Raw genomic sequence first — 15,693 nt, forward strand, 5'->3', positions numbered from 1 at the left:
TAAACCATTTTTATATAGTGATTCACGTATGCACTTTTCAATTTCTAATATTTTTAAAACATTGAATTCACACAACAGAGGCATTCTAATTTCTATTCAAATCAAGGTTATCCAACTAATTCATTATGTGTAGCAGAATTTGTAATGCAATCCAAGATATATCCATAAATTTTATCATTTCAGCAGAAAACACAACAACCTTTAAATTTCATAATTTAAGGTTGTACTAATTTGGGTAAAAATATAATTAAGGTTAATGCCAATTTGATAAAAAAAAAATTCTAAAATCACAATTAGGGTTCATACTAATTTGGGTAAAACTTAATTTGAAAGAAACATCACAGGAGAATCATAAATTTAAGATACATAAACCATAATAAAATATTAATGATTTATGATAAATATTGAGATAATCATTTATTTTCTTACTTTTATTTTTTACTTTAATACTTTCTTGATGATTTATTGAGAAATAATTTTATTATGACCATAGAACCTTAATCGCTTTTATCAACCAACTTCCATCGAATTAATTTTTTATTTTTAAACAATAAAGATATACAACTAAAAATATATAAATAAAATTATTAGAAATTTTCTTAAACTTAATATAAATAATATAATTATATATAAATATAATTTTAAAAAATATAAAAATATATATAAAAAAATTAAAAACAAAAATTGGGGTTACCTGCTTTTAAAAACTGGTGTTACCGGCTTTCAGAAATCGGAGTAACAAATTTCATTCTTAGGGATGCAGACTGCGGAGATATTTAATTTATAATTTACTTTTATTTTTATAAAGGATATAATGATCTTCACAATCAAACTTGGAAATGCAGAAAAAAAAATTGGGAGTGCAGGAAGAAAAACCCTTCTTTTAAAGGGCTCCAACATTGTGAAGACCCCATACCAAAGGGCTGCTACTTCCTGCACCACGGCGTTTTCTTCCTGCATCCCGCTAATTTTGAAAATGCCTATTTTACCCTTGAGTCAATAATAAAATCACTGACCCTAATTTTCCTTCCAATTTATCCTAGCACCGCACCTTCTCCCTCTCCCTTTGCATAGCCTTGACTCAATAATAACATTCAAATAAATAGAAACGTATGATGAATGGTGGACGAGAAGGAATTATGAGGGAGAAGAAAAATGGTGCTGGAAGAGGTTGGGTGTCTTTTATAGTTTCCTGAACACTCAATTCCGAATGTGAATGCATTCCAAAACAATTATTTTGAAAAAATAATTTTATGTTTTGGATTAAATGTTCCGAAAGATATTTTTATATATGAAAATACATTCTGAAATATTATTCATATAAAAGCAAATATGAAGGCAAATTCTGAAATGTGTTTTGAAAATTATTTTTGGATTTAGAAAATACTTTCTAAAACACCTATTTCGAAAATATTTTTTTATATTTTAGAATGATTATTTTGGAAAGTATTTTCAGATCTAGATATATTTTCCGAAATATTAGAAACATTCGGAACAATTATTTTGGACGATATTTTTTAAGAGTCAAAAATATTTTTCGAAACACTTATTTTGAAAATTATTTTTTTGATATTTTCAAAATTAAATGTTTTAAAAGATATTTTTAAATTCAGAAATACTTCTAAAACTTTCAATAAAAATATATTTTCAGAATGATTATTTTGGAATGCGTTGACCTTTCGAATTGGTGTTCTGAAATCTAAAGAAAAAAACATCCACCCTCACCATTTTTGTTCTCTCTCAGAATTCCTTTTCGTCCACCATTCATCATACGTTTTTATTTATTTGAATGTTATGTCTAACTAACTTCTTGATGAAGTTTTCAACAACACAAAATGGTCTTCAAGAGCTGTAACCAAGAGCCTAGTCCTACACGTGCATTGAATTTGAACTTGTTTGAAATGAAGATATTGACGCGGTCACATGGACATCATTTTGAACATTCATTGACTTCAAGCAATGAAGTATTCTTCTGTCATATTGAAAGTATAACTTTGCTTAAACTTGTATCATGGTTTTGCTCTTTAAAAACATCTCATTAAGTTAAGAGATAATGTAATCTATACAAATTAACTTGTTCTTGGTTTCTAAACTATATGAGAATTTGTTAAGTTCCAAATTATCTCTGAATCTTGTGGTAAAAAAAAATTTTCAAAATTATTTTCTTTTAACCTCTTACCAAGAAACTGGAAATACTCACTCCACCAACAATAAAACGTGAATGACACGGGTTTCATGCAGATGTGAGATGTCATGCATATAATTGACCATTATGACAAAAAAGACAGACCTCACAGTTGATTATTATGTTCATGATCAAACAAAGAGTCTCACGTTTTCACGTTTTCAGTCTCAAACTTTTAGGTTTGGTAAAAGAAAAATTCAATAGTTTATCAGATGGGTGCTCAATGAGAACATAAAATTTCACTACTTTTATTGGCACACCAAAGATATTGGGTTGCATTGTTGACCCAGAATTATGCAGACCATTGTGCTTATGCTGACACAAGCACATTTTCAGGAATGAATACAAATAATTGCTGCAGCTTTGCAATATCCTGTTTTGAAGGAACATACAATACAATGATGAGGATAAATAAAAGAAAAAAATGAAATATAGTATACAATCAAGATCATATTATACAGGGTTTGACCAGCAAAGCTTGTACTTCTGCTGCTCCTGCACAAAGTCCCCTCAACACAAGTGAATGAGACTTTGAACCAATTCTTGTGGGAAATGTGAAAAAGGAAAATGGAAGCAATTTTCTGTCATGTGTCTGATTGTAAAAGAGATGAGGTTGCCTTCTCAGGGGTCCTTCCTGAGTTGAAGGTTGAAACACCACTAATCTGAAATGATGATGCAGAAGAGGGTCCAGGGGGTGAAACTCCAACAGTGGAGAATGCACTGGCATTGCTACTCAGATATGTGCTGGTTCCACTTACAGTTCCTTCAATCACTGATTTTGGGGCAGGTGGCTTTTCAACCTCAGTTACTCCTTCTAGCATTTGCAGCACTCTGCTCATTGTTGGTCTCTGAGATGGCTGCTCTTGGATGCACCAAAAGCTTGCTTGAATTGCCCTTCTTACTTGCTCCATATCAACTTCATGTGCAGCTAGTCTTTTGTCCAAAATTCCACTGATGTTACCTCTCTCAAACTCTTCATAGGCCCAGATGGAGAACTTCTTCCTGTTTGTTTCATCTGAAACATCAAAATTCCTCCTTCCACTCACAATCTCCAACAAAACCATACCAAAGCTGTAAACATCAGATTTGGATGTTATTGGAAGATTTGCAAGCCACTCAGGAGCTAAGTATCCTCTGGTTCCTCTCACACTTGTTAAGGTCCGATGCCTATGGTCCTTGGGATTGATAAGCTTTGCAAGGCCAAAATCAGAGACTTTGGAAACATAATTCTCATCCAAGAGAATGTTTTCAGGTTTTATGTCACAGTGGACTATGCAGTCACGGCACTCCTCGTGTAGGTATGTGATGCCCCTTGCTGTGCCAAGAGCAATGTTGTATCGGTACTCCCAATTCAACAATTTTCCTGAATGTTGTTCTGTCAGGAACAGAAAATTATCAAGAGATCCATTTTTCATGAACTCATAAACCAGAAGCCGGTGGCGCCCTTCGGAGCAAAAGCCAATAAGCCTCACCAAATTCAGATGATGAGTGCTACTTATAGTGGCAACTTCCATCCTAAACTGCTTCTCACCTTGCTCAATGCCCTCAAGTTGCTTCACTGCAACAACAGTTTTGTTAACAAGAGTGCCTCTATAAACAGCACCAAACCCACCAGCTCCGAGCTTCTCCTTGAACCCCTTTGTAGCTTGCTGGAGCTCCCTGTACGAGAACTGCACCGGAGCACCAGAAGCATACTCAAGAAGAGCATACTGAGCTGACAACCCACTAAACCTCTTGTTATTCCTACAACACCACATCCACAAACCCCCTTCCAAGGCTAGCAAAACCAAAAGGGTACCCAAAACAACCACAACCACAACCCATGCAGGCACCTTGGACCTCCTTTCCCTCACAGTCCCTGCCGAAGAGGATGGTGGATTTGGTGCCAAGGGTGGACAAACCTTGAAATAAGAAGTGCTGGGCAACGAAGGATCTTGATATCCACTAACAAAATCTATTGATCTTAATACACACTGCCCTGAGCCATCTGACAAGGAAGTAGAAGCAAAACAGGCACTTGAACCCGAAAGACAATTCGTTCTACAAGCTGACAAACCAATGAAAAACGTCTCCGATGTAGGGGGATAACTCAACACCACAGCATGATCCAAGGTCAACATAGTGGCGCTCCCTTGGCAACTATCAAGACTCACCTTCCTCCTGCACCCTTTCCTACCATTATTCGGATCAACCATCTCAAAATTCTCTGAAGGGCAACCACATACCGTGCTGGAATCATTGTAACTGCACACACCATAGTTCCCACAGTAAGAATAAACCTCACATTGATTTGCAACAGCAGCCCATCTAACAGTAGAAGTTCCACCACCTAGATTAGTACTATAAATCCTCAAATTCCCATCATTGTCCAACTTCAACACCCTAAACACGTTAGCATTCAAATCATAGTCACTACTATAGGCAACAAGAACAGGATTACTACCCAAGTTCACATCAGAAAGTTCCAAAAGCCCAATCGTATTCAAAGACAACACAGGGGACTCCAAACTAATATTCACGGAAGAATTCAAACCCTGAGTCCAGTATTCTATGCTGTTGTTCCACTTCAGAGTCAAATTCCCAATTCCACTGAGGCTAAAAAAGTAGCTTTCAGAAGTGAGAACCTTACCAACACTGAAATTCTGAGACTGCACCAGGGTATCAGTGGGGTGTTCAAAGCTTGACCAGACGGTGCTTGTGCCGTTCGAAATCACCAAATTGCCACTGTCCTCAAGGGCTGCTGAAGTGGCGCCCGCCGTGGCAGATTCCCACACGGTGGCGCCGGAGCCGTTGACGAGGCGGAGGTTGCCGGAGGAGAGGAACTGTAAGGACCCACCGGAGTCCACAGCTGCGCCGTGTCCGGCGGACCAGACAACAGGGTCGCCACCGGTGTAGGAGATGGCGGCGATGTAGGAAGGAGGGGTGGTGGGAGGCTGAACGGAGATGAATCCCAGAGAGAAGGTGCCACTGGGAGAAGACCACGTTTGGTTGGAGGTGGAAGAGGCTGAAAGAGTGGAACCCCGGTCTATGGCGGTAACAACGGTGGCTGCCAGAAAAAGGGTGAGGAACAAAAACTGGATTTTTAGGAACATGTTGTTTTCCGAGGTTTCAATTGTGTGTGTTTGTTCATGTGGGTATGTGTGGGAATGAAATATAAAGATCTTAGTGTTGGATGTTTAAAGATGCATTTTGGGGTTTGGTTTGAGTGGGGAAGAAATGGGGTTTGTTTGTAGTGGGAAGTGAAAGGAGAAGACTTTGACTTGGCCCTTTGTTGGTGGTGATTGGTGGAATGATTGAAGATAATTTTCTGTGGATTAGAATCTTCAACATGGTTGAATATTTTATGGAAGAAATGGCTGCTGCTGCTCCTTCACGTTTTGGAAGAGGAAAAGTTTAGTCAAGCTTGACCTTCTAGTTCTTTTGTTCATTGGAACACTTCTAATCCCTTTCTGGGGTTTAGATTGTGGCAAAATGTAGAAAAATTGGATTTTTATTTTTGTCATGTTGAACTATGAACACTTTATTGCAGCTGAACAATCTCACCTTTTTGTTTGATTGCATTGCAATGTAAACAAGAAAAAGAAAGAGGAAAAATATTGTATTATGGTATTATCTATCTTATGGCTTTGAAAACAACTTAGTTACACTTTTAAATTGTAAGATTAATAACAATTCTACAATTGAGGGTGTATAGGTTTGGGTTGTTTCAATTGGATCTTAATATAATATATGATTTCATCATTCAAATTTTAATCATCTTAATTTTAGTTGTATAACATGTCACAAGTTGATGTCATGTCATCATATTTGAATTAAGTCAATGCGAAACTAAAATCAAATAATTATAGTGTATGATGAACGAGGGAATAAAATAGTGAGTTCTCTAAAAAAAGAGTTTCTTCCCGTCTATTTTGAAAAGAAAGCAAGAGAGAGAAAATTAATGTGATGAAAAAACATAAATACCCTTAGTTAACTATTCTTTTTATACATTAGTTTTGCTAATTAAGAAAATTTGTCATTTTTAAAAAAAAAATTACATCATTTTCAATTTTGTTTTAATTTTGTGTACATTCTCTCCTCCCACTTTTTGTATTGGTTGAACAAAGTATAACAAAAAATATTTCCCTCCACGTAGTTAAAGTTTTTCTTCTACTTTCTTGATACATTTTCTATTGCTCTTTGTTTGAACCCTAGAAAATAAATGTAGTATAAAGGTAAGTCTTGTTTCAAGTTTAAGTCATATTTTTAAATTTTAGTTTTAAGTTCAATTAAAAACTAAAAATTCAATATAGACTAATATGTTTTACATGAAATATATATCATATACTTATAATAACATTATTACCATTTAATGTAAACCTTCGAAAGTTTATAACTCTTGAAAATGACTATCGAAAAAATATTTTCACTACAATAACAATAATAATGATGATTTATCTATTGAGATTTTAAAGCTACAAAGTTTCTCAAGAACAAAGTTAAAAATGCGAAAATGAATTGATAATATACATTTCATATTGAGATTACAATATTTTATGTGTGTGGCCCATCTGCTGAGATGGAGAAAATGTCATTTTTCTATATGGAATTATTTCTTAATTTACTAAAGAAGATCATTAGATTTTTAATAACAAATTCATATACCACGACATAGAATCCCTTTAATTCACTAAAAAAAATTAATGGGTTTACTTTTGTATTTACCAAAGTTAAAAAACTTTCGCTAAGTGATTTAGCTATAATTTTAGTTTTTGTTTCTATAAGAAAATTATTTTTTATGAACATGTTTTTTAGGTTTTTATAATCCAAAAAACTAATTTTAATCGCGGTTTCATACTCTTAGGTTTTTAATGAAAGTTTTAAAACTCCATTAACTTATGTGGGTTTCAAAACTCCTTGATAGCTATAGTGCACTTTGAAACTTTCGTAAAATACTGTCGATTTTAGAATTTTAGTAAACAATAATGTTTTTTAAATTTTCTGTAAAGTATTATAGATTTCAAAATGGTTAATATTATTTTTGTTACTCGTATATCATTTAAACATTCATATAGTTTTTAAACCACACTAGTTTGTTTGATATATTTTTTTAAAATAAATAAAACAAATAAATGGATACAACATTCATCAATTTTATTAATATATATATACATATATATATATATATATATATAAATATTTATACTAAAATATATTAAGTATACAATATATATAACACTCTTATCCAATATTTTTTGGTTGAGTTAAGATTGAATATATATATATATGGAAGGAATTACGAAAGTGATCTAAATCAATTAAATAAATAAAAGCTTTTTTTCTACAAGTTAGAAACCCATTGCATGAAAGAAAAAAGAAATGTTAATTTCAGTGCAATCGAACAAGAATAGGTAAAAAAATATATTCTCCAAAATTGTGATAAAATTTTGCCTTTTTATTGAGTAAGTGATTGTCTTAAAATACACAATTACATTACTATAGTTATTTATAATTTAATAATTTATTATAAGTATGTATTTTATGATTAGACTATACAAATAAGAACCGGAGACGACAGATCAAAAATATGTAAAACAAATACATTAAAAAGTAGGGCTAAATATGTTTTTGGTTCCTTAAGTTGAAGTGAATTTTGGAATTAGTCTCTCATCAAAACTTTATACCAATTTAGTCCTTTATTTTTTAAAATGCGTGAATTTAGTCCTTTTAACCAAATTTTGTTAAGTTTATCTGATGTTTCAAACACATTTCATGATAGTATTTAAGTTAACATTGAAGCAAAAATGTGTCAAATAGTGTAAATAATTTAAATATTATCATGAAATGCGCTTGAAACGTTAGATAAATTTAACAAAATTTAGTTAAAAGGACTAAATGCATGCATTTTGAAAGATGAAGGATTAAATTGGTTAAAAATTTTGATGAGGGACTAATACCAAAATTCGCTGAAACTTGAGGGACAAAAACATATTTAACTCTTAAAAAGTATTCTTTTCACTAGTTAAAAAACAATGAAATTATTAAATAAATATATTTGACTATCATAAAGCTTAACGACATTTACCTTATATATTTTTGAAAAGGTGATATAGAATAATAAATGAGTCATTTCTTTGACTTGTGAACTAGATACACGTTATTTTTAATATATATTTTATTTTTAATATATAATTTATTTGATAAATAATTGGAGGTTTAATGTAAAAAATTGAGACATACATGTCCTGCAAGATATACATTCTAAGGGACAGACTCTCATTGACTGGTTGTAAAAACAAAACCTCATATATGATATATTGATGTGATATGTCTAAAGAGGCTTAAATGAGTTGTGTCAAGAAAATGAAATCATTACTTCTATTTATATCTAATAAATCAATAATGATATGAGTTTTCATCTTTTAGTAATAACTTATCCTAATTCACAACCAGTAAAATTCAATAATACCGATAAAAGTTATTAGGGTTGATGAAAAGAGTGACAATGAGAGTATTGATTTAATATAAGATGAATAAAATAATGATGTTGAAGATAATTAATTATTCTTTATATCATTTTGTAAAACAAATTTCTTTATTATTTTTTTATTTTATTTTAATGACCTAGATTTAAATTAATTTTATATATTTATTTATTTTTATCAATAAATAATTAGCTGATTTATATTTTATATTACGAATTTAAAATTTAAATTTAAATTTGAAATGAATATGACATTTATTAATTTCATATAGAAAAAATTATAAATATGTAAGAAAAAAGGATACATAATTTAATATATTAGCAAAATATTGTAATTGAAAAGTAGCACAATGAAAGTAAATTTGTTTGTTTTTTTAAAACATAAAGTAGAACAAATTTAATATATTTTTTAACAATTAATAATAATAATAATGAATATTATATAATTCTTATTAGTTTACTAATGAAAATGCGTTAGTAAGTTATAAAAAAATAAAAAAATTATTTTTATTATTATAAATTTAAATTTAAATAATTTTATATTTTATAATTTTTTTAGAATATTTTTTATTTATGTTGTAGGTAGTTTTATAATTAAGACAACGATTAAGTCTAAATAACGGTCAAGTAAAAAAAATAGTTAAATTAATAAGAGAAAACAGTTACTTCAAGAATAAAATTAATACAAAAAATTAGTTTAATTTAAAAAAAATATATTTAAAGAAAGCTAGTCAAGGATATTAACCTTGTGTGTTTAACGCCCCATTCAGATATTAACCTTAAATAAATGCAACGTCACACAGAATAATCTAAGAAGCTAGTCGTGGGATATAACCATTATTCCTTACCGTTATCCCAAAAGAAACTGGATTGAACTAGGGCAAACCGCAATAAGGAAATTACAGTAATAAAGGACAATAAGGAAATTACAGTATCTCCAAATAAAGCCCAAGGACGATACAATACATAGGCCATAGCCCTAAAAGAAAAGTCCAAAAGCGAAATTAAGCCCAGATGACTATGCAGTGGAGTCATTATTCCCCGGTTGGGGACGAGAATTTCTCATATATGCTCACATCTATAAATTGATGATCATTGCAAGAGAGAAGATCACACATATAACAATCAAACAAGCAAAAGGGTAAGTTAGAGTAGAAAATAGTTTATCATACTGTCACATACACTTTCATATTCCAACAATTCCAATAGGTATATATATATATATATATATATATATATATATATATATATATATATATATATATATATATATATATCAACCAATCATGTTATGACTTGCACACAATACACTAAGACTCAGACACGACTCATCCTGATACATATAATTAGTCACATTCGACGGATGCTTGTACTTGTGGTGGCTTTTACTGCTCTACCGAGCTAATTGTTCAAGTGTCTCATCCCCACACACAAGGTTAGCCCTTAATGGGTTTCATGCCTCCTACTACTCTCACCTCTCGAGTCAACTCTATGTGAGACTAACTAACTCTTTAGAGCGTTAAGATGCAATCCTTACCTTGAATCCTTACTAAATTATATAGATGGGACACTACCATGAACTCCCACTAACAGGGGTCATGGAATTACGTCCCGATCAACTGAGGCACCACCATGAAGGTCTCACCTAAAGACTTATGGAATTATGCCCTAACCAAATGAGGCAACACCACGAAACTATTGTGGAATTACGCCTTAAACATACCAACATCATGTTTCATCCATTAATATCATATCTCATACCAACACCATGTCACTTTCATTACTAACCATCTCATTTGTTTTACATGCCAAGATCATACCAACGCATCCCTCAAATTCATAACCTCATATATTTCATGCATATTCACATGTCTCATACTTTAAATAGAGCAAACAAACCAATCAAACAATCAATAACAACCAGGTCAGGAAAACAGTGTGGCCTACAACAGATCTCACTCAAGCCAGAAGCCCTCGCTCAGGTGAGAGGAGTCCTCTCGCTCAAGCTGCAGACTCTCGCTTATGCGAGATCGCGACAGAGGCCATGGGAGGTTTTGCGAACGCTCGCTGAGGCGAGGCCATCTCGCCTAAGCGAGGCCACCCCTCGCTCAAAGGTAAGGCTCCTCGTCTGGGCTAAAAGTGCAGCGACATGCTAAGGCTCCCACGCGTTCTCGCTTAGACGAGCCCCTCTCGCCTGAGCGAGATGTCACCTCACTCAAGCGAGAGCTCTCCGCCTGAGCGAGAACTCAAGTACGAACCTAGCCTGTTTCTGCAAGTCTTGCCTAGGCGAGACAGGCTCGCTTGGGCGAGAGTATCAGATCTCGCCACTGTTTTCCCTGCAACAGTCACATTTTCATATCCAAACAACAATACAAGGCATTCCACATTTCAACAACAACACACAAGCTATAAATCATGAAACAACGGCAAGGCAAGCAAAAATCGAAGTAAATAAGCAAGCCCTAGCTTCCCTTACCTGGAAAATGCTAGTCAAGAACTTCGACACCCAAACTGTGGAGCACATGTAGCTCTAAGAATAGATTCAGAGCTGGAAAATAGCGAAATGAGTTTAAAACGAGTTCACTAATACAAACCCTAGTCGGAACCACGAAGAATGCACAAAATGGAGAAAGAGCATGAGCTGAAAACTGACTTACGTGGAGTAGAAAACTGGTTTGAGCTAGCTTGAAGGGAATCAGTGACTGGACCCTAACAGAGCTTCTGTGGGAAACAAGGAGAGTGTGAGGAATGATGTTTTCTGAAAGTGTGATGGGATTGAAAGTGTTAGGCTGGTTTAAGGACTTGGACTCCTTGTAGACTTGTCCTAGGTCCAACTGATTTGGGACAACCCCTTAAATTTAGGACAAAATAATAATAAAGAAATTAACGGGTCTTACAGTGTGTGGGATTATTCTCCTCTCATCTCCATTAAATAAACACATATGAAGGTATACATATTATAATAAAATAATAAAATTAGATTATATTTCTACATTTGATTTTTCTTCACTCACTCAAATTGGGTTTTTAAAAATATTATGTAAAGATCAATTTTTATATAGAAAACAAAATTGTTAAAATAAAAGACTAAACTCTTAGTTATCTATACACTCTAGGAAATCATCTTCAACTCACTTTTTTTTTTCTAGAATATTTTTTCTATATAAGAATAAAATGAATTTTTAAAGAATTTTTTCACTTATCTCTATTTCATTACAGGTATATCCCCTTTAAACACTTGTATTTAATGTTTTGAGATCAGATAAGTTATTCAACTAATTTTTTACCAATTTCAAACAATTTACCCTTTTGATATCAGGTTTATTATAACCAAATTAATTTTACACCAATACCAAATAAAATAGGGGAATGGTTCCAATTGAATTGACCAGTCTCCTACCTGAAAACTTTTTTTAATTACTTATTTTATTTAAAATTAAAATATCGACTAAAATTTAAATAAAGTAAAATTATGAAAATTAAAAATGATCTTTTTAATATATTAATTGAATAATTTTTATTAAAATGGAAGAAATTTTTTTATATAAAAGGTTTGTACTTTTTGTTAAAACATGGATTTAATATAAAAGTAAGTACATGTTTGTAAAATATATGGTTAAGTTTATTAATTTATTACTACATTTATATAATTTTAATATATATATATATATATATATATATATATATATATATATATATAATCATAAATGTTCCTTATTAATAATATACTATTTAAAGTCAGAACGTAGGTCTATTTAAAATTGGATGATGCATGAACTCCATTTAGGAAAATCTCCACATTCTTTTAATAGACATTATATCCATTTTTTTCATTGAAGACAGTTATGTTTGACTAAAATAAATTATTAAAAAATGTTTTTTCAAGCATTTAATAAAATTTCAATTTAAGATCACCAATTGATCAAAGAATCACCATCAAGGGAAAGAATCACCCAGCATAAAAGAATAAAGGGAAAGAATCACCATCCTTCTTAATGAAGGATGATCACAGTGGTACTAAATTTTACAAAACTAAATTTTTTATCATTTTTACAAAAGCTAATTGCTTATTAATGAATGAATGAATTATAATTAATTTCATAATAACTTTTCACCATTTTTATAATAACAATATTGATGAATATGAAGTAACTGATGTGATAATATTTATTTTATCTTAAACAAAACAGAACACATTTATTTATCTGTAGTTACGTAGTTGTTGGGAATTTACTACACGTGTAGTTCCTCACACTCTCTTCTGTGCGCTCCTCATCGAATCTTCACACACCATTCTCTCTTTCTCTCTCTTTCTCTCAATCGACTCTGCACTGCATCCTTCACCTATTTTCCCCCAAATCGTAAGCACCAGAGGGACACAGGTACGAGGTTAGTTTCTTCAATTCAACTTTTTCTTATTCCATTTTTGCTTTTCTTCATTTTTAGTTTACTTGTGTAACTTGTGGATTCAACTGATACCCTTTTGTGAATTCTTCTCAATTTGAATCCTTTCTGCTCAGATCCCGTTGTGGGGGTCTGTGGTTGGTGCTTGTGTGATGTTATGTTTGTGGGTCGGTTAGTGATTTGGGTCGTGAGAGTTGCATTTCCGTTTTTTTTTTTCTTTTCGAAGTCCTCTAGATGCAATTCAAGTGGTTATTTTGCAACCTTGTTTTGGGGTTTGTGTTTTGTGTTTTTAGGATGTTGGGGCTTTTAGGAATGAGAAGTTGTAGATATGTGAATCAGAGTTGGGGTGTGGAGCAAGTAAAAGTGTAGGAATCATGGTGGTGTGATATGATTTGCAAATAGCTTTGTTCCTTGAGCATGTGATCACGAACATATGTTAAGAAATGTCCATCTCTTAAATGGATCTCAATACTTCAAAAGATTAATCCTTAGCTTTTTACTCAAGGATATAACCATGTGTTCAATCCTACCCCCAAAAAGTAAAAGTGTGGGAAGAAGAAAAGGAGTGGTAAAATAAAGGCTGAAATAAATTGAGGGCTTTGTTTTAACTTAAAAGCAAGAATTAATTATGGTGTAATTGATGTTGTTTTGTATGTAATGGTAGAAAAGTAAAGGTGTGATTTAGATTTATTTTTTGAGTATATGACTGATTTCCTAGTCTGCTTGAGTGTGGATTTGTTATTTTATTTTAATTTTTATGGAAGTATGAGTAGCCTACAAACTACTTGGTCATCAATCATTAAGCTAATTTTTTGCTCATCCACCTTTGAGCTTGACCCTTTTTCAGAAACCTTTGAGAATTATTAACCTTTTGGTTGCCACTTTTCTTCCAACTTCCTCCTCTTGCTCCTGACATCCTTTTAACTGTTCCAACCTCATTGAATGCGACCTATATTTTTCTGCATCGGAGGTTTTCTGTTGTTTAACATAGAAAGTGTCTGAAATGTCCCAGTGGATATGCTGCAGAAGAGGAAAATTTTGCTGAAAATTGTTGAAACTGTGAAAACCTAACCTTGTGAGAAAATAGCGTGGAATAATCAGAGAACATGACTTCTCATCCTGCATTGACAGTCTTCTATTTTGTGGTAGTGGAAGGTGAGGGTTGGGTTTGGAAAAGATTGTCTTTGCTTAAAAAATTTCTAATTGTTTTACTCAGATCCAGGCAGGAGGGCCCAAGTGTGCCCTGTTACATAATCATATATGTGATCCTGTAAGGGAAAAGCATTCTGATTTTGATAATCATCATATTTTATGCTTCATTTTCCTTAATGGTCTGAGAAATATGCTGAGAAGATAAAATATTTCTTACTCACATACTGCATTCTTTTGAGAATGAAGTGTAAAAGTTTTTATCAATTTGATCAAATATTTTTTACTCATACAGTGCATTATTAGAATGTTCTTATGGTTTAAACACCATAAACTCATACTTGCTTTAAATGGAGGACATATAGATATTGAGTAATGACATAGGTGAAGTAATGGGATGGATTTTGCAATAATCACAGTAGTATGCTTCTAACATTATAGTGTCTGAGGTTTGTTGTTTGGTCTGTTTTCACTAGGATTAGGTGTCCAACACCTAACCTAGTTAACAATTTGCTCATAGGGAATTTTGGTGTAAGGAAACTTCATTTTTTGGTGTCTGATAACAAGATAAATGGTTCAAAGTTGAGCTGAGTATAATATTCTGTCTTCCCTTATGCTATATCCTGGAATTAGTTTAATATGAGAATCAATGTTTAGTAAATGTTTGATTTGTCCTTTCTTTCATTCAAATCTTACTTCTGACACAACTTGTTGGTGAAGGTTGCAAGAGTCACAATGAGTCTGGCATGTCTTGTGTGCCATAGTGTGGATAGTCCATCACCATCACACTCTTTCAGGAGCTACTCTGTTTCAAGTGCAGAAAATGAAGGAAGATGCCATGGTGTTGCAACCTGCTTAACCAGAAAATTGTCTCTTCCACCCTCTGCAGTGCACTCTTTTCTTGCACCAACATCATCATCCAAAGTCACACCACAACCTACTGGTTCAAGCAACAACTTGATGCCTGGCGGCACGCCGCGGCTTGTCAGAAGCCGTGCAGTGACAAGGGACCGAGTAAGAAATTGGAATTTTGATGAAATTGTAATGCAGTCCTAGTCAAAACTATAAGATAGAATAAGACTAGGGAATTTTCTGGTGGGATAGTTTATAGCATGGTATTGCTATTTTGCCCCTTTAAATTTTTTATGGGTGCAATTTATCTCTTTCTCTAGTTTTCTTGTAAAAGAGTCCAAACATTTCTAGCCATGAAAATATTCTACTGTGTGATTCTACTTCATTTGTCATTTTCTGTCCGCACTTCAAGCATTAACCAGAGTTGTCTAGCAGACAAGGCTTTCAAGAACTAAGAGACTGTGGAATTTTCCAACACTTCTTCTTCCGCCATGTGAAATTTTCAAAGATTAATCCAAAAGGGTATATAATCCAAAAGGGTATAATTATGTTAAGTATTATGGTTGACTAAGAATCAATTGGGAAGAGTTTTTCCATTAACATATGAAAAGTAAAAGAGAAAAATGAATTATACAAATTT

General features: G+C 32.6%; 2 protein-coding genes across 4 annotated transcripts; one reads left to right on the forward strand and one right to left on the reverse strand.

Annotated features, from left to right (window-relative positions):
- Positions 1–2,409: 2,409 nt before the first annotated feature.
- On the reverse strand, positions 2,410–5,473 carry LOC114181893 (G-type lectin S-receptor-like serine/threonine-protein kinase At1g34300). Its single transcript, XM_028068541.1, has one exon. It carries the CDS (start codon positions 5,275–5,277, stop codon positions 2,770–2,772), a length of 2,508 nt encoding a protein of 835 aa, XP_027924342.1. The 5' UTR covers positions 5,278–5,473; the 3' UTR covers positions 2,410–2,769.
- A 7,389-nt stretch (positions 5,474–12,862) lies between these two features.
- Positions 12,863–15,438, forward strand: LOC114181301. 3 transcript variants are annotated; one of them, XM_028067722.1, is made up of 3 exons: positions 12,869–13,037; positions 14,065–14,207; positions 14,922–15,438. In XM_028067722.1, exon 3 carries the CDS (start codon positions 14,937–14,939, stop codon positions 15,255–15,257), a length of 321 nt encoding a protein of 106 aa, XP_027923523.1. In that variant the 5' UTR covers positions 12,869–13,037; positions 14,065–14,207; positions 14,922–14,936; the 3' UTR covers positions 15,258–15,438. The 3 variants fall into 3 exon arrangements, with proteins under 3 accessions (XP_027923522.1, XP_027923523.1, XP_027923524.1); XM_028067721.1 differs by lacking the exon at positions 14,065–14,207 and having other exon boundaries at positions 12,863–13,037; XM_028067723.1 differs by lacking the exon at positions 14,065–14,207 and having other exon boundaries at positions 12,869–13,030.
- The last annotated feature ends 255 nt before the right edge of the window (positions 15,439–15,693 follow it).

This window comes from Vigna unguiculata, chromosome 4 (assembly GCF_004118075.2).
Source record: "Vigna unguiculata cultivar IT97K-499-35 chromosome 4, ASM411807v1, whole genome shotgun sequence".
NCBI classification, from domain to species: domain Eukaryota; kingdom Viridiplantae; phylum Streptophyta; class Magnoliopsida; order Fabales; family Fabaceae; genus Vigna; species Vigna unguiculata.